The sequence below is a fragment of the Saccopteryx bilineata genome, chromosome 12 (assembly GCF_036850765.1).
Source record: "Saccopteryx bilineata isolate mSacBil1 chromosome 12, mSacBil1_pri_phased_curated, whole genome shotgun sequence".
Lineage (NCBI taxonomy): Eukaryota > Metazoa > Chordata > Mammalia > Chiroptera > Emballonuridae > Saccopteryx > Saccopteryx bilineata.
The window spans coordinates 17,471,546-17,495,059 of NC_089501.1; the positions used below are offsets into that span (position 1 = coordinate 17,471,546).

The 23,514-nt window shown below is 35.9% G+C and overlaps 1 protein-coding gene across 1 annotated transcript in view; it reads right to left on the reverse strand.

Moving 5' to 3' along the window:
- The window catches only part of TBC1D32 (TBC1 domain family member 32), a 248,526-nt gene that overhangs the window by 109,656 nt on the left and 115,356 nt on the right, over positions 1–23,514 (reverse strand). The window contains exons 23-25 of the mRNA XM_066248097.1: positions 4,958–5,080; positions 1,806–1,914; positions 680–773 (exon numbers count right to left, since the gene is read on the reverse strand). Coding sequence (XP_066104194.1) covers positions 680–773; positions 1,806–1,914; positions 4,958–5,080 — 326 coding nt within the window. The remainder of the gene's footprint in view (positions 1–679; positions 774–1,805; positions 1,915–4,957; positions 5,081–23,514) is intronic.

The window sequence follows — 23,514 nt, forward strand, 5'->3', positions numbered from 1 at the left end:
TACCATCCAATTCTCTTATTACTTGAATGTATTCTCTAAAAATTCATGAACTCCTCTAAAGTGGTTGCTGAATTTTTATTTTATTACATTATATAAATTGTATATTTATATTTCAAGTATTTAGCACACAGGATATATAAAGCACACAGATATTAAAAATATCACTGTTGAAAAAGTTCTACATACCTAAAATTAATAAAAAATCATTAATTACTTTTTTCTTTCAGTGAGAGGAGGGGAGGCAGAGACAGACTCCTGCATGTACACCGACAGGGATGCAGCCAGAAAGCCCACTAGGGGGCGATGCTTTGCCCATCTAGGGTGTTGCTCTGCTGCTCAGCAACTGAGCTCTTCTTAGCAACTGAGGCAGAGGCAATGGAGCCATCCTCAGCATCCGGGACCAACTTTTTCCAATCGAGCCATGCATGGTTTCAGGAGTGAAGAAAGAAGCAAGATGGGGAGAGGTAGGGAAGCAAATTAGACTCTGGAGTCTCCTGTGTGCCCTAACTGGAAATCAAACCCAGGACATTTATATACCAAAAATGACAAAGAAATAGACATAAATGTATTCATATTCATAAGCAGAATAAAAAGTGTCACTCTCCCTTCTCAACACTTTCTTTTTCAAATTATAACAAAAGCACTACAATAAAATGACATTTGATAGCAAATATTTTACCTTGTTTTAGATCAGCATTTCTTGTAACTTCTGACCAATAGCAATTTGGTAAGGGATATGATGAAAACATTGGCCAAGGGTATGGATCATCACCCTAAAAATGAAGCAAGACAAATCAGTTTAGATAGCGGTTTAAAATAATACTAAATTTTAAAGCCTTCTGAAATATCATTTATTAAAATTGGCTTTGTCTAATAAAAACTCTATAGAGTTGTAGCCTAACTAACCAAAAGATATTTGACATTACAATTTAATGCTCCAATGAATAATAACTAAATCAAAATAGAAACAACATAAATAAGCAATGAAGACAAACTGGTAACTTGCTCTAGCAAGTAGGACTGACACTGATGGCTTTAGTATATGTGTGTGTGTATGAAAGGAATATTATGGTCTTCAAAAGAAACTTGTATTTCGTATGTTGCTCACAAAATGTTTCTCTTGTAAAATCATTTCTAGCTCATCTGTTGCAGAGTGAAAATCAAAGCAAAATGGACTTAACAATAAAAAATAAACCCTTCAAGAGAAAGCCAAAATATTAATATTGATGGAAGGAGCAGTACACAATATTGCCAATTATTAAACAAAATAATAAAGATTTCTAATAAATATTAGTGTCATAAAATTTCGAGAAAGACATCAAAACTAAAAAATTCAAAGACACACAAGGAAGACAAAAGCTTTTTAACATTTTGTTTTTTATTTATTGATTTTTTTTTAGAGAGAGAGGAGTGAGAGAGAGAGACAGAGAGAGAGAAGGGGGAGGAGCAGGAAGCATCAACTCCCATATGTGCCTTGACCAGGCAAGCCCAAGGTTTTGAACTGGTGACCTCAGTGTTCCAGGTCGACGCTTTATCCCACTGCGCCACCATAGGTCAGGCAAGACAAAAGCTTTTTAACAAAATAATACCCTACTCTGCAAAACAAACTAGTACTTTATGATCCCTTGCCAAGAAGAATAGTATTTTGGTTTGAAAGTGTTTGCTTTCATCCTAAAGTTTTCTAGTAATAAAAGTTCACCTCTGTGATATAGACATTAGATAGTTGTTTACTGTCACCCAAGTTGGTTAGCTTGCTTCAAAATATGTCAGAAAAACACATTTCCTTCACCTCTTACCCCACTCACCTTCTCTAGTGTCCTAGAAGGCAAAATTCGTTCCATTGGCCCACCAGTAAGATTTATTCTAACAAGAACATGATTTCTCTCTACTGATAAGGCATCAATTATAAAATCCCTGAAAAATAAACATATCAATTTTGTTATCTAATTGAATATATTTTAGTGTTAAAATCAAGTCACTGGAATGTAAACAAAATGGCAGACAGGCTCCGGCTAGGTAGGTCAGTTGGTTAGAGTTTGTCCCAATATGCTAAGTTTGTAGATTCAATCCCTGATCAGGGCACATACAAGAATCAACCAATGAATACATAAATAAGTGGAACAACAAACTGATGTTTTTCTCCCCCTTGCTCATTCTACCTCCTTTCATTCTTGTTTTTTTTCAAACAAGGGAAGGAGATGGACAGGAACAGACAGACAGGAAGGGAGAGAGATGAGAAGTATCAACTTGTAGTTGTGGCACTTTACTTTCTCATTAATTGCTTTCTAATATGTGCCTTGATCAGGTGAAGGAAGGAGGCCTCTAGCCAAGCCAGTAACCCCTAGCTCAAGCCAGCGACGATGGGGTCATGTCTAGTATCCCACACTCAAACTGGTGAGACTGTGCTCAATCTGGATGAGCCCGCACTCAATCTGGCAACCTCGGGGTTCGAACCTGGGTCTTCAGAGTCCCAGGCCAACACTCTATTCACTGTGTCAGTGCATGGTCAGGCTATAAATAAAAAGATTTAAAAATAAGGCTGACAAATTTCTGTAGACAAGTCTGGAAAATATATTACTTGTTGATTTTACTAAGAAATATAGGTAGGGCAAAAGTAGATTTAAAGTTGTGAGTACACAAAACACAATTTATTCTTGTATTCCTTATTAATTATAGTATTATTCTCCATATGAACAAATGCAAACCTACTTTTGCCATAGATTGTATATTTGCTTTTTTTTTTAGAATTGTATTTTCCTGTTTTTCAAATTAATTGCAGTCATGATATCCTTTCTCTCCCCTATAGTATCTGCAATATTTTGACTGCCTTTGACTACCTTTCAACTCATTTGTGGCTAAAAATTTTGATGATATGCTACCCACCCCCACTCAATCTCTGGAGTTAGTTCTAGGATGAGAAAGGGGAAATGTCCATTTCCACTACCATATTTAAACTAGAAGTCAAAGTATTGTTTTGTTTTGACACCATTTCATTGTATCTAGCAATATATTTTTTTACTTTTATAAATTAAGTCCAGCCTGATCTATGGTGGCACAATGGATAAAGTGTCAACCTGGAATGCTGAGGTCACGGGTTCTGAACCCCAGGCTTGCCAAGTCAAGGCACATAAAAGAAACAACTACTAGAAGTTGATGCTTCACATTCCTCCTCTGCCCCCCTCTAAAAATCAATAAACAACAACAACAAAATAAATCTGGAACGTTAATCTTTTTTATTTAGAAATTAAATTTAATGGGGTGACATTGATCAATAAAAGTTCAGAGATTTCAGGTGAATATTTCTATATCATTTGATCTGTTGATTGAGATGTGTGCTTATCACCCAAAGACAAATCATTTTCCATCACCATTCTCCATCCCTCTTTACTTCTCTCTAAATTGATAATGGATTTCCCCTTAGTTTTATATGCATTCAGTTATTTTGGTCAGGTTCCAGGGAATATTAAGTTGTCATTTTTGACTCTTAGAGGCATCCATCAAACATTTTTTTATTTATGAATGCTACTAAGTAACTAAAACATGCAATTGCACTAAAATTCAAAAACTATAAAAGATATATGTGAGAAGTATATTTCCTTCCAGTCTCTTAGATTCCCCTCTAACTCCTGTAGTGTTAACAATTCTTACAAGTTTCTTTTTTGTCCTTGGAGAAAGAATCCATGCAAAACAAATATGTATTTATGTATGTATTCAAACATTTCTCCATGTTTATTCAAATGATACCACTGTACACAATGTCTCTGCCTTTTTTTTTTTTTACTTAACTTTTACCTGGGAGATAATTCTTTATCAAAACCTATATAGCTGCTCAATTCTAGTATATGTATAGTATACCACTGAACAAATGTATCCCAGACATTTAAACTTCTTGCAAGGCAAGGACATTTTAAAAAAATGGTTTTGTGCTGTTATGACCATTCCACAATAAGTATCCTTACATGCAAGCCATTGCTCTTATTTGACTATACCTCTAAAATTACCAGTGCATCATTTATAAAGAGCTAAATTCACTCTTTATCTTATAGCTTTCATTGATAGAAAGCAAAGAATTGATAGAGATATATTTGATATAATGCAAAGATGAGATTAATAAAAGAATATTTCCTTGACAAATATTACTGCATTTAAAGAAATGAAAATTAGACATGTATTATTTTTATAATGATTTTATCACCTTTTTAATCAAGCCTCCCTTAAGTCCTAGATCCAGTGCCTTAAATTCAAAATCTGAACGTTGCTTTTAAGCAGCCTCTCACTTCCTACAGCTGTCAATACTATCCGTCTATATCAAACCCAGAGTATCCAGTAATATGCCTGGTCTTCTATAATTTCCCAAGATCTAACTAGGATAGAGGCACATTTTTTTGAAAATTACAGATACAAAAACAATGCCAGCTACTGAATATGCATTCAATAAATGTCAGCCAAACTGAGGCAATGGCACGTGATATATTGATAGAAAAAATTATCAAGATATGATCATACCTCATTTGCAATACTCATAATTTATGACTATGAACTAACAAAATTAAGAGAATGGAGAAAAACATTCCTCTACAAGGGGTACAAAATCAAGCATTTTGTCTCATGGGTCATCTTACATATGAAGACTGAATTTAAAGGTGATACAACTTCACGAATCATTAAAAAGGTTAGTGTTTAACTAAATCACAAAAACCAAACAAAAAACTAAGCTAAACAAAAACTTACAAAGTAGTACTCTGCAAGCTCTCTCCAAAAACATCTATTACAATCTTTTTAACTGTGACATTTATACTTTAACAGTTTTTTTACTTTGTTATTTAAATCTGTTGAATTCTGACAGTGAAGAAACATTAAAAAACTATACAGGAAATTACTGTCTTAATAGAGCATTATAAAAAAAACTGTAGTTATGATCATGTCTTAAAAGGCTTTTATTTCCCTTTTATTTTACCTGTGGCTCGCAGTGATCTCTAAGGTATTTTCTTCTTGAGCATTTAGTAATATTTCAGATACTTGATACTGAGCTTCCAATAGAAGGAGAGTGTTTAGATCACAGCATATCACACTTAATAACCTACATAAAGAGAAACAGTGCAAAGTAGGTTATATAAAACATATCTTAAAAGTGTAGATACTTTCTTGGTGTTCTGAATATCTGCACACAAAAAAATAGAAATTTTAAGAAAGATCAGATAGTTATTTCAGATATATTTTAATCAATTTGAATAGTAATTGACTTCAAAACTTTTTCTTATGAAACTATTATTTAAAGACCATGGTAATTTTATCAAGTTACAAAGAAATTAAGCCTAGAAATAGTGAGTTAAACCTAGAAATAGAATAAGTTTTTTTCTTTTTTTTTTTTTCTCAACTACTAATTAACTTAAAAATTATTTAGGGGATATCAGCAAAATTAGAAAAACTGCAAAATGCCACCACTTTTTTTTTTTAGCAATTAATTACAGAAGAAATGATGGAATCATTTTGCTACCAATCCAGGTGAAATGTCAAAGGCTTACTGTATAATTTTTAGGTAAACTGAGAACACCTCAACACAGTGATCCATCTTAACATCACAAAAAGAGAGACAAGTAGAAATCACATGATTCAAGAGGACAAACACTATACCATCTAGGACAGGGGTAGGACCGTGGGTATACCCACTGCCCACTTTTGTATCTCTGTTAGTAGTAAAATTTTCTAACCGTCCACCGGTTCCACAGTAATGGTGATTTTTAAAGTAGGGAAGTAACTTTACTTTATAAAATTTATAAAGCAGAGTTACAGCAAGTTAAAGCATATAATAATAATTACTTACCAAGTACTTTATGTCAGATTTTCGCTGTTTGGCAGAATAAATCTTTATAAAACAACTTACTATAGTTAAATCTATCTTTTTATTTATACTTTGGTTGCTCTGCTACCGCCCACCATGAAAGCTGGAACGCCTACTAGTGGGTGGTAGGGACCAGCTTGACTACCACTGATCTAGGACATACTCTTGCCAAGAAAAATGAACCTGAAACTAGCCAATCCTGGGAGTATATGCAGATGAAAAATCTGATCCTCTTTTGCAACAGTGGAAATGGAACATAGCACAGCAGCAGGAGGATCCTGGCCCTACTATGGTTCTTAATTGCAGAAGGAACAAGATGGAACAGGGAGTCACAAATAAGTTAATAATTACTTACTGGTTATAGGCTATAGAAATAATAATTAATAAAACTGACAATCACCATGGTTAGGTCAGTGGGGACAGCTCAAAAAGGGACAAAATAAACACACAAAATTTAGGCTTACAGAAAAGTTACAGCTAACTGGGAACATGACACACTAACTTCTCTTCAACCTGAAGGTTTAGGGAGAACCTAGTGACCTTTCCCCTTCCCTTTGGCTACCACCTCGGTGAACAGGTAATGAAAATGGTCTCAGTGTCTTCTAATTCATGATTTGAAAGAAGGATTCTATGAGATCTAGATGGACAATCAGATGATACAAGCCAAATTGGAACAACTCTGAAAGCAAATAAATGCCTGAGTCCTGAGTCGAATTTTCCTCCTTACAGAATGAGTAAACAGAAAGTTTAACAAATGACGTAAGATTTTTAAGATTTTACAAGTACTAGGGATAATGTAAAGCTTAGCAAATTTGATCCAGCAGTAAATTAAAAGAATAGCATACGGTGAACAAGTATAGTTAATTCCAGGAAGAAAAGGAGAGTTTGACATGAAAACATCTCCTAATGTAATTCATGACATCAATATGTAATAGAAAAGAACCATATAATTATCTGACCAGATGCTTAAAAGCTACTTGATTTAAGATTCTCTACTCCTTGGCCTCCAAAAACTTCTAAGTAAATTAAAGAAAGGTTACTTCTTTAATTTGATTTACAAAACAAATCTATCTCAAGGCAAGAGCTAAAAGCATAAACAGGAAAAGCTTTCTCGTGAAGGTCATAAGGAAGGCAAACTCGTCCATTATTATCTAACAGTGTTCAAAAAGTTTAAGCCAATGAAAAGAAGATGAGAAATAAAATAGAAGCACGTTATCTGAAAGGAGATAATAATAGTCCTTACTAAAAGATGATAAAACTATTTAGTAACCACTCTGTCCATGACATAAACTTCAATTTACTTAATATTAAGCAATATTGAGTAACTATTAAATATTGACCACTGTTTTAAGCAGTGGTTTTCGACCTTTTTACACTTGGGGACCGGTGACAACAAAATTGAATATAGAATTGAGATGATATGATTTGTGTTTTGATAGTTCCTCTCTGGCTGCTGCCTACAGAATAGGCTGATATTAGGCAGAAATAGAGGTATAGACACTATTTTTTTAAAAGCTATGGCTATAATTTAGGTAAGGTAGTGCCTTAAAACCAGATGTTGTCAGTAGAGGACTTGTTAGTTAAAAGAATGGCTGTGTGGCAAAATCTTACAGTTTCCCAGGATCCCCGTGCTCCTGGTGCTCATGCCCTCGTGAGATTCCGTTCTCTTCAGTGTAGGCAGTAATTGTGACTTTCCTCTAACCACAGTAAGTTACAGGTAAAAGGACAGATGTGAGCATATGATTACATTACATTAAACTCTATGCCCTTCCTGCTGGAGTCTTTCCCTTCTGCTAGCTTTGAAGAAGCAAGCAGCCATGTTAAGAAAAAACACATGACAAGGACAACAGATGACCTCTAGGAGTTGAGGGCAGCCTTCAACTGACTTCTAGCCTTTAGGCAGCAAGAAAATAAGACCCTTAGTCCTAGAGCCAGGGGGAAATAATGCCAACAATCTGTGTGAGTTTGGAAACAGATAGTTCCCTAACTAAGCTTCAAATGCAAGCACAGCCACAGTTGACACTTTGATTTTAGCCTTGTGAGACTATGAACAGTGGATGGACCCAGCTAAGTTGTACCTAGACAGAAACTGAAATACATAATAAATGTATGTCAATTTAAACCACAAGGTCTGTGGTAATTTCTTAAATACCAATATAAAAAGAATACAATCTCCAAAGTTTATATCTCAGCAACTAAAAGGATATGTGCTTGCAGTTTGGTTAAAATGGGGAAAACACCTAGGAACCTGACAATTATGTAACAAAAAATAATTTACTTATACCAGTAATAACCAAATAAAACATTACCATGGGAAAATATATCATATTAACAATAGCAAAAATAGATAAAAGATAACAGTAAGAAATGCACAGGACCTATATAATGCAAGTTACAATATATCACTAAAGAATGCAAAAAAGTTCCATGGAAAGATAGTCCCTATCAGGATTAGAATACTAAATATTATAAAGATATGCATTCTTTTCCAAATCAGCTATGAATTTAAATGTATATCATGCAATAATTTAATAAAAATTTTAAGGTTTTTAGAGAGCTCAACAAAATATCTTCACTACCAACCTAAAATAATTTTTTTTTTGTCAGAGCCAGAAAGTGGGACATACAGGGACAAACAAGCAGAAGGGGAGAGATAAGAAGCATCAATTATTCATTGCGACACCTTAGTTGTTCATCGACTGCTTTCACATATATGCCTTGACTGGGGGGCTACAGCAGAGTGAGTGACCCCTTACTTAAGACAGTGACCTTTGGGCTCAAGCCAGCAACTGTGGGGTCATGTCTACGATCACACGCTCAAGCCAGTGACCCCACACTCAAGCTGGTGAGCCTGCATGCAAACCAGATGAGCCCGTGCTCAAGCTGGAGACCTTGGGGTCGAACCTGGGTCTTCCGCGTCCCATTCTGTTGCTCTATCCACTGTGCCACTGCCTGGTCAGGCTAAAATTACTTTTTAAAAAATAATAAATGAATGAATAATTTGCAAACCTATACAATCTCATACACATTTATCTCTAGTTATGAGGTACTTACTAAGTTCTAAATTTGGGAGATGTATAACATATTTAGTCTTACAATAACTCTGTAAGGAAGGTACAGTTACTATGAGGAAATAAAGGAATGGAGAGGTAAGACTGTTACTTAGGATAACTCTGAAAATATGGTTCCAGAATCCATGCTGTTAACCATGGGTAATGCTGCCACTTACTAGGGAATGTCATGTAAGGCTACAAATACTAAACTCACAAAAGAAATCTAGGACCTCTATGCATGGGGAAAAAAAACAAAACATTTTTATGACAATACAAATTAAATAGAGACACATATCATTTTTTACAGATGGTAAAACTCAGTATTATAAAGATGTCAATTCACTCACTATTGTTCTATAGATTCAATCCAATGATAATTAAAATCCCAGTGGGCTAGTTTGTGTGACAAGGTGATTTTAAAATTAATATGGAAGGATAAAAAGGACTAAAAGTACCCAAGATACTTTTGAAAAATAATTAAGTGGGATAGATAGAATTGCTCCATCAGTTATTATAAATTATTACAAAGCTACATTAATTAGAATGATGTGATATTTGCATGAGGATAAACAAAGTCCAATTGAACAGAATAGGAAGTTCAGAAACAGCCCTTTGCATATTAAAATTTTTCTAACATGCTAAGAAATTATATATGTATGTATGCAAGGAATATGTAGCTAATGTTCTATGTGTAGCAGAGTTGCTTATAATATTCAAAACTGGAAGTCACTCAAACGTCCAGCATAATACATAAATAAAACATGACATATTTATACCATGGAATATTATACAGCAATAAAAATAAATTAACTGTCCCTAGCCAGCTGGCTCAGTGGTGGAGTGTCAGCCTGGCGAGTGGAAGTGCTGGGTTCGCATCCCAGTCAAGACACATAGGAGATGCAACCATCTGCTTCTTCACCCCTCCACCTTTCCCCTGCCTTTCCCTTCTGTAACCATGGCTCGAATGGTTTAAGCAAGTTAGCCCCGGTGCTGAAGATGGCTCCATGGCCTTGCCACAGGCACTAAAATAGCTTAGATGATGACCATCAGAGCAGCACCCAGATGGGCACAGCATCACTTCCTAGTGGGCTAGCTGGGTGGATCCTGGTCAGGGCATTTGCAGGAGTCTGTTTCTGCCTCCTCACCTCTCACTTAATAATAATAAAAATAAGCCCTGGCCGCTTGGCTCAGCGGTAGAGCGTCGGCCTAGCGTGCGGAGGACCCGGTTCGATTTCCGGCCAGGGCACATAGGAGAAGCGCCCATTTGCTTCTCCACCCCTCCGCCGCGCCTTCCTCTCTGTCTCTCTCTTCCCCTCCCGCAGCCAAGGCTCCATTGGAGCAAAGATGGCCCGGGCGCTGGGGATGGCTCTGTGGCCTCTGCCCCAGGCGCTAGAGTGGCTCTGGTCGCAACATGGCGACACCCAGGAGGGTCGCAACATGGCGACGCCCAGGATGGGCAGAGCATCGCCCCCTGGTGGGCAGAGCATCAAAATTAAAATATATTGTTTAGGAATATATAACTAGATAGAATATAAAGTAAACCATAACAATATCAAGTAAATGCCATAGAAGTCAAAATTGTAGTTAGCACTGGAGACAAGGGCGGCAATCATGATCAAACATGCACTATGCTAGTTCTCGTGGACTTGAGTAGAATGATGTGGACATTTATTTTACAAAATCTGTTAAGCTGTGTGTTTATATTTTATGCAATATTTCTATTTTTAATATTTAATTTAAAAATTTTAGCACTATATCACGGTAGGTAATGAGAAAAGGCACATAACTATGCCAAGAAGCATTAATGTGTATTTAACAAACAAAAAAAATTCAGAATTCTAATAAAAGAATGTATACTTTACTGATAATGCATAAAGATTCTTGCAAGACTAGATAACAGCTAATGACATTTACCACTAAATTATGTAATCATCTAATAAACAGATCTTAATGACTCATTAATTATACCAGCATGTTTTTATAAGCTAGCAGTTAAAGTAAACATGGAAGGAAAAGCCACTTGAGTAAGGCAATTATACTTCTTTAGCCTAACCATACTATATATTAAGGTTAAGTTTACAAAGTAAACAGTGCACAGATGTGATATCCACACTGATCTAGAAAAATGATTAGATAAAAACACGTCTTAAAGTTTACATATTAGGCTTATAAGCAACAAATTGTAAATTATTGTTAGCCCTGAACCAAATTTTCTAAAATTATGAAAAAATATTCTGCTGCTTACTTCACTTATGAAGCAAGTTGGTTATATCAAAAAATATTCCAAAGAAAATAAACAATTATTCAAGGTGAAATCAAATTCATGGGTAAACTAGATAAGATTTTAATGATATATATACATATATTTATGAACAAAGATAAAGTATTAAGAATAATTTAAATTCAATGAATGTAAAGATATTAACAGTTACACAGGCAAATTTCAGAAGGGTTTGTGTGTATGTGTCTTTCCTAGGATATAGTTAAAAATAGATTAACTTTTCCTATAAAGGAAATAAAAAGATATGCTACTTTAAGAATTTTCCCTCTTTGAAAAGCTACAAAGTTAAAGTAGATCAGAGGGAAAGGGGGAGGGAGTCCATGGGAGGAGGGCAAAGGGGGTGTAATGGGGGACAAGGGGGTAGGGGTGAGGGAGTTATATTGAGTGGGACACTTGAATCCATGTTAACACAATAAATTAAAATCAAAAGAAAAAATAATAAAGTAGTCCAAGGGCAACAAGTGCTAGCATGTCACCTAGTTATCACGTATAAACTGGATTGAATATTTTCTTCTTCCCTGGTCACCTAGGTAGAGAAAGCTTCCCATGAGCCATAAGTATGTACTGTATTGTGACTGTGTGAGCCACATGTTCATCCAATTTACTTGTGTCCTCGGAGCCAGTTTAAGCTTCTTACAAATACACTTGCACTTGATGGTGGAGCTCAGTGCACATATAACTCTATGCTTTCAAAAGTTATAATGAACAATACCAGCTGAGTGGGGTAGGAGTGAAGGGAATATGAGGGCATATCTGAATCTTATAATTAGAACTAATCCTATTATTGAAAATCTTAAGACTTTCACCTAATCTTCTACTTTCTTCTCCCTTCTCAGTGGTGCCTCTAATTCCTAGTTCTTCTAGAAAGCTGTGATATGCCAGCTTGGGTTTTAGTTCTCCTGGCCGACTAGTAAGTTATAAGTCATTCATTTGTTTTCTAGGTTTCAAATTATATTGTGAAAGTATTCAATCAATATTTGTATCAAAAAACTTCATCCCACAATCCTTTCTTACTGAGAAAGTGTCTCCATTAAAACAAAGGCGTAAACCAAGAAATAGGAAGTTTGATCTCAGGTTAAAAAAAAAAAAAGAATCCAACTCAAAAGAGAGACAAAAGCAATTTCCAGAACAGGAAAGGGAAATCCCAAGAAGGCTAATTCATAGGGCCAAAGGATTCTCCAGGACCAAATGGAACAATAGGATGTGATATAAGAAGAAACAGTAACAAATGTCCTCTAGCTTATTGAGAGTTAATGTTTACATAAATATAAATAGGATATGGTCTCTGCCCTCAAAAATGTGAAAATCTTGAGACATAATTGGAAAAAATTCTTGTAAAGTACTTTGGCATTTATCCTGTAAAGTAGTATAATGTATGGGTAAGGAATTACATTCTCTGGAACTGAGATATTTAGATTCAAATACCAGAATCACGGCTTATGAGCTGTCACCTTAAGCAAATGGCTTAAGGTGAGTCCACTTGCAAAAGTGGTAAGTGGTGACAAAGATACCTATCTCATAGGATTATTCTGAAACTAAGCGATTTAAATGTAAAATTAATACCAGTTCATGAGACATAATAACTACTATCTGTTCCAGGCGTCCCCAAACTACGGCCCGCAGGCCGCAATGCGGCCCCCTGAGGCCATTTATCCAGTCCCCACTGCACTTCTGGAAGGGGCACCTCTTTCATTGGTGGTCAGTGAGAGGATCACTGTATTTGGCAGCCCTCCAATGGTCTGAGGGACAGTGAACTGGCCCCCTGTGTAAAAAGTTTGGAGACCCCTGTATACAGTAGCAGGGTAGCAGTATATTTTTTAGAATACTCTAAGGATACATGGATACACAGAAAATAAAGCAAATGGATAAAATCATGCAATTATTAATTTCAGAGAAAATAAAGAAAATATCATCACAGTGTACTACTTTGCCCATAAATGTTTAATGTTTATTTATATAGAGAAAATACTGCAAGGTTTCCATAGTGTTTTAATTAAGATTCTGATATTAAAAAAAAAAAAAAAAAAAAAAAAAAAAAAAACGGGGGGGGGAGGGAGGAAGAGCAGAAGAAATCTAAATCCTAAACTTCTAAATCTCTAGAGATAAGAGATAAAGTTTAAAAATCAAGATGTGGTAGTATAGGAATATTATTTAAAAACCGGGAGGTGAAAACCTCAGTCAAAGAGCGGGAAGTGGCGGCCTCTGAGGAGTGGGGCGTGGGAGTGGGAAAGGATGGGCAGAGGATTCTTCTTCCCTCCTAAAAGCCAGCCCACACTGTTTGGCTTTTTAAACTATGTACATTTATTGCTTTAGTAAAAATAAATAAAACACAGTGTTTGGTAGATGTCACATAAACCATGCACTAACATCTTGTCGAGCTATTCTGACAAAAGAGATAAGTACAGGCTCTGTGCTGGAAGTGGAAAGCAATTTTTTTTTTTTTTTTTTTTTCATTTTTCTGAAGCTGGAAACAGGGAGAGACAGTCAGACAGACTCCCGCATGCGCCCGACCGGGATCCACCCGGCACGCCCACCAGGGGCGGTGCTCTGCCCCCCAGGGGGCGATGCTCTGCCCATCCTGGGCGTCGCCATATTGCGACCAGAGCCACTCTAGCGCCTGAGGCAGAGGCCACAGAGCCATGCCCAGCGCCCGGGCCATCTCTGCTCCAATGGAGCCTTGGCTGCGGGAGGGGAAGAGAGAGACAGAGAGGAAAGCGCGGCGGAGGGGTGGAGAAGCAAATGGGTGCTTCTCCTGTGTGCCCTGGCCGGGAATCGAACCCGGGTCCTCCGCACGCTAGGCCGACGCTCTACCGCTGAGCCAACCGGCCAGGGCGGAAAGCAATTTTAAGGCACATAGAATCTGGACCTTTTCTTAATCTTTGCTTTTGTTCAAATAGGTAAAATAAATCTTTGTTTTCTAAGCTCTAAATTATCTTTTAGAAAGTTCTTTTCAACTAATTAAATTTTATCTTTAATGTAATAAAATTAAATCAACATGATTTAATTTCTGCCATAAAGAAAAACATTCTGGGTAAAGGATTTATGAAAAAAATATTAAATGCCAACTGGACACTCCAAATGAGTTTACCTTAGAAACCTGAAATAACATTCTTCTGGATAAAAGATTTAGGTTTAACCACAGAAAATGGCATTATTGGCCTACAAAAATGTAAGTATTCTGAGTGGAAAAAAATAATCAAAACATACTCAAGACAAAGAATTTTTAACCAGGGTAACCAGACTACTAAAATTTGCAGGATTCTGTGTTAAGACTAAACTGATCACTGCTCTTATGAGATAATATATTATATACATATTAAGAATATAACAATATTAATTTATATTGACTTTAAAATTTATGATATAGATATGTTTTTGATATTATAAAATATAAATATACTAATTAAGGGCTGTTTAGGCACTGGAAAAACTGCTCTTTACATGTTCCAATGTGTAATCCCAAATAATTTACAAAAACCCAATATATCACTATAACATCACAGACAGCTGTATAAATTGTTGATGCTCCCCAGGAAACATCAACATACTTTTGAATATGCCCCAATAAGTATAACTAGCATAATCTAATTATAAGCAAAAGAACCGTCTGGGGTCAGATTGTTTTTATTACCAGTTCAACAGAGTATGAGGAGCACCAGCTCACACTAATCATGCTGCGAGCCCTCTATGGGGTTCCGTCAGTGCTGACGAGGAGAGCCAGTGATGCCCTAACGGAGCCAGGATGCAAAAAGTTCTGCAATTGAGCCTTAGGTTCAGATTTGACTCAGATGCAAAAGGAGCCTCCTAATTTAGTCTGGAAATGTGCATTATATACATCGTTGCAAAGCTGTACTTTGAAATACCATACACTATGTAATTTATTTCTCTTTTCCCTCCTCCCCCAACCCCTTTAAGTGATTTGAAAATTGCAAAGTCATTTAATTACTTATCTGTAAACCTTAGGACAAAGAATTAGAATTTTTAAGCATTTAACAACAAAATATAGTACACATGGAGTCTGGAACAATATCTCATAATCAAGCACATTAATATTTCTTTAGTAAGAGATATTTATATTTAAATTTGTCAGATTAAATGAAAACAATAAAGTCTCATATCATTTCAGGTAAGATTATGTGCAGGTAGAAAATACATTATAAAAAAGTTTATTTTTTGCCCTGGTTGGTTAGCTCAATTGGTTAGAGTATTGTCTTGGTAAATCAAGGCTGTGGGTTCAATCCTCAGTCAGGACACATAAGAGAGTCAACCAATGAATGCATAAATAAGTGGAACAACAAATCAATATTTCTATTTCTCTCTCTCTCCCTTCTTCTTTCTCAAAAATTAATAAAAAAAATTTAAGTGTATTTTTTTTTATTTTCTTAAGTAAGAAGCAGGGAGGCAGAGAGACAGACTCTCACATGTACCTCTACCAGGATCCACCTGGCAAATCCCCTATGGGGCAATGCTCTGCCTATCTGGGGTCATTGCTCAGCAACTGAGCCATTTCAGTGCCTGAGGCAAGGCATGGAGTCATCCTCAGTGCCCGGGGCCAACTTGCTCCAACCTAGACATGACTGCGGAAGGGGAAGGGAAAGACAGAGAGAGAAAAAGGATTGGGGGAAGGGTAGAGAAGCAGATGGATACTTCTCCTGTGTGCCCTGACCGGGAATCGATTCTAGGATATCCACATGCCAGGCTGATGCTCTATGTTGAGTCAGCCAGCCAGGGCCTTAAGTTTAATTTTTAAAAACTTTTTCTAAATTTCAGAATTTCAAATCAAAGATTTTGGCACTTGAACCAGATAGTGCCAAGTTAATATCTATTAAAATATTCATAAATTTAGATGAATTTTTCTTTAGTTCATGGTATAAAGAAATTTATACTTAAAATCCAACCAAACATCTCTAAATTTCAATTCATTTCTGGAAATAAAAATCAGTGACTCCTTAATGCAAAAGTTTATTTGAATTATTTGAAGGAATAAAATAATCTGTGAAATTCAGGACTAATCATTTCATTTGTTTTAGAATATATCTTGAATACAGTAGATGGACAGGAGTTTGCTAATAACTCCAACCAAATCTTACCACCAGAAGAATAACACCTCTCTGTTCTTAATAATTACGTATGTTGTGTATCACTTATAAAATATTAGTATGTCATTAATGTGCACAGGTGGGCACTTGTGTGGGGTACCAGAATGGTTAGTCCTAGCTATCATCTCCACTTGAATGGATTCCAAGCTTGTCATCTGTTTGCTTCCTACCTGTGTCACAACCCCTTCTCTACGCCCTGCCACTTTTTCCTAATACTTCTTCCTTGAATAGACTGAGTTAACACATTTCATCTCTACTAACATTCTAAATACGTTGATGTATGCATCACCATAAATTCCATGTTATACTTTACAAACTTAAACAAATATATTGTGTATGTATCTAACTTAATAAAAAATCATAAAATCCAATACAAAAGGTTTCCTTCTGATCAGCACATACAAACTAGCTAGCAGAAATGCAATGCCCAATTACTTGTCTGCTGATTATAACCATGAATGGAACATGAATTACACACAAACTAACCACACCCCAAAACCAGAGCTTTAGGTTTCTGGAACTCATATAACCAGATCTGGAGGGGAGCAGGGTCGGTGTGCCTACAAAACAGCACACAGTGAGCAGGGGTTATGGAGGGCTTGCTCACTTCCTCTTGGTACCAAACTCCTACTTCCATTTCAGAAAGTGCTCTAAGGTCTCCTGAAGCTGAAGGTTAGTTTGCATTTCTGTAAAGTACACACAAAGCACAGTTTTGGGACATGCTCACTCCACTTAATCTGGCTGGTACACAGATATGTATACAAATGCTTAATAATATTTGGATACATGATCAAGGAAAAACTTAGGGGTAGATACACTGATACAGGATTAGTCAGTAAAAAGTGCCAAATGAAGCCACTGTAGAAAAAAATGGAAAAAACAGACTTATGCCATTCAATAGAAAAAAATTCAATTGAAAATGCAGATAGTAGAGGAGGAAGAAGCAGAAAAATACGACAAAAAATGAATACAAAAATAAAGAGGAAAAGAGGCACATACCCCCTCCCAAGAAAGACCATATATAGTAGTGTAGCACTTAGTAGAAATTCAATAAATATTTTCTGAGTGAATGAACAAGTAAATTTGTAAACAGTGTCAACAATGGATAGAATATAAAATGGTACAGGGAGGTCAGGTAAAACAAGTCATAAAAAGAGGACAGACTGCCTGACCTGGCAGTGGCGCAGTGGATAGTGTCAGCCTGGAATGCTGAGGACTCAGGTTCAAAACCCGAGGTTACTAGTTTGAGCGCAGGCTCACCAGCTTGAGCGTGCGGTCAATAGCTTGAGCGTGGGATCATAGACATAACCGCATGGTCCTTGGCTTGAGCCCAAAAGTTGCTGGCTAGAAGCCCAAGGTCGCTGGCCTGAGCCCAAGGTTGCTGGCTCAGCTGGAGCCTCTTTCCCACCCCAGCCCTCCACCCCACCTCCGCTTAAGGAACATATGAGAAAGCAATCAATGAACAACTAAGGTGCTACAACTATGAGTTGATGCTTCTCATCTGTCTTCCTTCCTGTCTGTCTGTCTCTCCTCCCCTCCCCCCAAAAACACAAGGTTTAAAATGTGTTTAACCTTGCAAGTCCATCTCCAAAAATCTGTTGTAAAGAAATAATTATAGACAGAGAGGTTATGCCTATACATGAAGATGTACAATAGAACATTTAAATAAATTTTCTACACTGGAATATTATTCAGTCCTTTAAAATTATGGTATAGATGAGTATTTATAGAAATAAAAAATAATTAAAATAAGTAAAAAGAACAGTTTTACAACAAAACTCTTGTTTTTCAAAAAAATATTTCGGCTAAAGGTTGAAAAATATCCCAGCCTAAGGAGGCTAATGGTGGTTATCTTTAAGAAGGAGAATAATTAGTATTGTTCTCATTATTTTCTAATCTACATAAATAAGAAGTTGTTGTTTAAATAAGAATTTTGAATCAATTACTGATGTCTTCAATTAGTAACAGATCATTTTATTATTTTCTTCAAATTAACTTAATAGACTTAAATTAGATATTGGAATGTGTGTAAAGATGTTCATGTATTCATATGTATACTAAATCCAAAATCTAGATGGTTTTAGAGTCAGATTATATTCTAATTTCTTATATTTATAAAAAGATTATATAAGACAATTTTGAAATTATTTCTCATTACTAATGTTAGTCATGTTTAAGTTTAGTGAGCATCTGGGGCCCTGAGCATAAATCATTTGACTTTTTGTGACAGAATATTAATACTTGTCTATGTTTGTTCAAATAACCACAATGTTTCTAAACAGATGAGCAAATATATTTTTTACTGTTCCTCGTCGTGTCATCTAATAAATCAAACTTTTTACAGAGAAGATAGCTATGCATATTACTGTTCATCATACTATGAATAAAGTTTACTGCTTGTGGATAAATATAAAATAACTGAAACAGAAAATGATCAGCTTTAAAGGCAGTTCTGTAAGTATATATTCTTGAGTTTTCCTATGAAAAAGAAATTAATAATAGACATTATGGTTTCAAATGTATTAGAAATAAGTTTTAGGAAACTATCACTTTTTTAACAATATTAAATTTTAATATGTACATTTAATAAAAAATCACTATATAAGATTTAAGTTCTTAATAAATAATTCTACAATCTGTAATTAAAATTTAATTTGTAGTTTGATATAAAGAAAACGAATGTAAAGTATTTCTCCATGTGATATACAGTTGTTTTATTTAAATTAAAATATTATAAGGCAGAGTAAAACATTGCTGTAACCTAAATGTAGTTAAGAAAACCTTAAACTGCTCCTCCTTAAGCAGAATCAAAAGTTTCCAGGGAATCAGCCACCAAAACGCAACAAAAGCAAAAATAAACAAGAGGGATTACAACAAACTGAAAAGTTACTGTGCTGCAGGGAAATTAACAAAATAAAAAGGCACCCTTACTGAATGATTAAAAATATTTCCATGTCATATTTCTTATGAGGTTAATATCCAAAATATGTCATACAACTCAATAGTAAAAATACAAACAATCTAATTAAAAAATGGGCAAAAGATCTAAATAGACATTTTTCCAAAGAGCCCTACAGATGACCAACATGTACATGAACAAAAGGCCAACATTCTTTCCTGAACAGGTGGTGGCGCAGTGGATAGAGCATCGGACTGGGATGCAGAGGAACCAGGTTCGAGACCCTGAGGTCGCCAGCTTGAGCGCGGGCTCATCTGGTTTGAGCAAAAGCTCACCAGCTTGGACCCAAGGTCGCTGGCTTGAGCAAGGGGTTACTTGGTCGGCTGAAGGACCGCGGTCAAGGCACATATGAGAAAGCAATCAATGAACAACTAAGGTGTCATAAAAAAAAATTGATGATTGATGCTTCTCTCTCCATTCCTGTCTGTCTGCCCCTATCTATCCCTCACTCTGACTCTCTGTCCCTGTAAAAAAAAAAAAAAAAAGGCCAACATTCCTAATCATCAGGAAACTGTAAATGAAAGCCACAATGAGATACTACCTTGGAGCTGTTAAAATGACTATCATCAAAAATACAAGAAATGACTAATGCTAGCGAGGCTGTGTAGAAAAGGAAACCATTGTGCATTATGGGTGGAAATGTAAATTGATGCAGCCACTACGAAAAACTGTATACAGTTTCTTCAAAAAATTAAAAATTAGAACTACCATATGATCCAGCAATTCTACTTCTGGGTATTTATCTGAAAATAAAAAATCTAATTGAAAAAGATAGATGCAACCATGTTCATTGCAGCATTATTTACAATAGCCAAGATAGAGAAGCAACCAAGTGCCCATTGATGGATGAATAAAGAAAACAGATACATACAATGGACTATTATTCAGCCATACAAAATGACATCTTGCCAGTTACAACAACATGTATGGACCTTAAGGGCACTATACTAAGTATAGTAAGTGCAAAGAGAAAGACAAATATCATATGATGTTGATTAATATTGAAACTGAAATCTACATGAAAAAATTACCTCATAGATACAGAGAACAGATTGGTGGGACTGAACAAAATGAGTGAAAGGTATCAGAAGGCACAAACTTCTAATTATAAAATAAGTAAATCATCGAGATGTAATACAATATGGTAAGTATAGCTAATAATCCTGTACTGCATAGTTGAAAGTTGCCAACAGTATATCTTAAAAGTTCTTATCACAATTTTAAAAATTCTGTTAAATATGTATGGTGTGAAATGTTAATTAGATTTATTGTGGTGATCACCTCCCAATATATACAAGTATCAAATTATGATGTTGTACACTTTAAATTAGTATGTTAGGTCAAATATACCTCAATAAAAAAGAATTTACAGATAGTAAGAACACTATTGTGCCTTACTTGGTATTATTACAAAACAATATGTTCAAAAAATAATTTGCACACAAATTTTTTTATTTTTATTTTTTTGTATTTTTCTGAAGTTGGAAATGGGGAGGCAGTCAGACAGACTCCCGCATGAGCCTGACCGGGATCCACCCGGCATGCCCACCAGGGGGCAATGCCCTGCCCATCTGGGGGCGTCGCTCTGTTGCAACCAGAGCCATTCTAGCGCCTGAGGCAGAGGCCATAGAGCCATCCTCACCGCCCGGGCCAACTTTGCTCCAATGGAGCCTTGGCTGCAGGAGGGGAAGAGAGAGACAGAGAGGAAGGAGAGGGGAAGGGGTGGAGAAGCAGTTGGGTGCTTCTCCTGTGTGCCCTGGCCAGGAATCGAACCCGGGACTCCTGCACGCCAGGCCGACACTCTACCACTGAGCCAATCGACCAGGGCCACACACAAATTTTTTAATAAATGTATAGCTTTAAAAAAAAAAAGTTTCCAGAAACTGTTTTAATCAATCAACAGATTTACCAAATACCAAAAAGTACTTGGAAACATGGAAAACATAAAAGAAAATGACGCTCCCTCCAGACGTTTAAGTTTTAGTCTAGGGAGACATAAAAATTAAATCTGGGGAATGGATTAAATCCAAGGGTAAAGACATGCAGTAAAGACATGATCAGAGTGTGCAGTAAGGAGTCACAAAGGAAGTAATTCATAAAGCAAATTTTGCCTTGAAAGATGAGCTAAATTTGAGTAAGAAAACAAAAGTGAAGGCACTACTCAACACAAAACAAGTATAGAGGCAACAATAAACACTGTACTTGAGGGAGGTAAGCAGTCTGACCTACTGAGGAAAGAGAATAATGTACACAAGAAAAGTGGGGAAATATTAGGCAGCTCTTTGAAAGCCACATAAAGGATTCTGGAATTGACATTTAAAATAGGATGGTAGGGAAATTCATAAGGATGTGTTTCTTTTCTGCATTAATTATCTCACATTTTTTTTCATTTTCCTAATATCAGAGTCTTCACTAGGTAGAGAGGTAAAAGAGAGTGAGTACACCTTACTTACTCATCATTACATCCCCCACATCTAGCATAGAAAGCATAAGTGCTCATTAAATACTGGCTGAGTAAATAAAGTAGATAAGAGTAAACTAAAAAATTATAAATCTTATTCTGCAGTCACATATAATAACTACTGCTTATCTACATACGTCAGATTAGCCTGATCTCCCTGATGGGGAGGCAAATAACAGGATCTCTGACTCATGAAGACAGGTCAGGAAATGGCAGAGCATCTTCTAACACAGGTAGAGGCAGGGAGTCCAATGATGGCATTCATGTCCTCATTTTTTTTTTAGTAGAGAATCAATCACTACTACCTAAAAGTGAACTGCTTGACCAGGTGGTGGCGCAGTGGATACAGCGTTGGACTGGGATGCGGAAGACCCAGGTTCAAAACCCCGAGGTCACCAGCTTGAGTGTCGGCTCATCTGGTTTGAGCAAGGCTCACCAGCTTGAGCCCAATGTCGCTGCCTTGAGCAAGGGGTCACTCACTCTGCTGTAGCCCCCCCCCCCCACCGTCAAGGCACATTATGAGAAAGCAATCAATGAACAGCTAAGGAACCACAACGAAGAATTGATGTTTCTCATCTCTCTCCCTTCCTGACTGTCTGTCCCTCTCTCTGACTCTTATCTCTGCCACACACAAAAAAAGTAAACTATAATGCTCAAATCACTTAAAATGTTTTACATAATATTTTCTTAACCTTAGGGAAATCTCCAGGGAAATAACCACTCCTGGAGTGAAAAACCGTCATCGGAAATTCAACAACTCATTCTGTGTCACCAGGGTTTCTTTTTTACCATTCAGTTGGAATGTAAAATAAAAAACTACTTCCATACATCTATTCTGTCTATATATGGATAAAAAATGTTTACAATGTTTTCCTTTCTGTTAATAATATCACTTTCAGAATTAGGAAGAATTTCATTTAATTATAATTAGTTTCCTGCAGTAGTTAATTTCCTTATATAAAGATAAATTGTTTGTTAGAATAGAGATATAAACGGGGCATCCATTGACATATAGATGATACTTAAAGGCAAACTCTGTAGGGGGATGAGCTAGAGGCAGAGGGTAAACTTCCCTCTTATCTGTGGTTTCCTAGTAAAACAAAAAACCAGTATAAAGCAAATTGATAAAAATCATCACTTAAAGTACTACTACTGTTATATTTATTGTTAATATTTTATAGTGTTTGCTACAAGATAGATACTGTTATAAGCTCTTTTCTTTTTATATGTAATTCTTACAATAACTGAAAAAAATATATATAAATAATTATCCTCCATTTTACATACAGATGATGACTGAGAACTCACCGCACACAGCAGTAAACAGCAGGCGGTCTGACTCCAGAGTCCATGTTGCTAACGACTATACTGCATGACTATTATATATATGAATCAACGATAGAATGGTAAATTCCAGTGTAGGATAGAGTGATCCTATTTGGATATTATGAGAAAGCACACACGATGAAAAGTAATATACTTCATTCCCAGGAGCATTTTACTTCTTGGATTGCTTTGTAAGTGATTTAAAATCCTATTGTTAATTTTTTTTGCCAAAATAATAACAAAAAATATTATTGTATCAATATACAAGGAGAAAAAAGGAAGAAATTCTTATATATTCAATAACAAGAGGCCAAAATCTATGCTCTATAATTACAAAACTCAGAAACACACTTGCTATGGAAAAGGATGTCCTACTGAGTGTTCTTTTTCCCGCATATTCCTCATCAGTGTTTGCCATATATCTTATGTCATACAAAGAGAGTTAAGATTTAATGTGAAATTCATTTAGAGATAAAGGGCACATTATCCTACA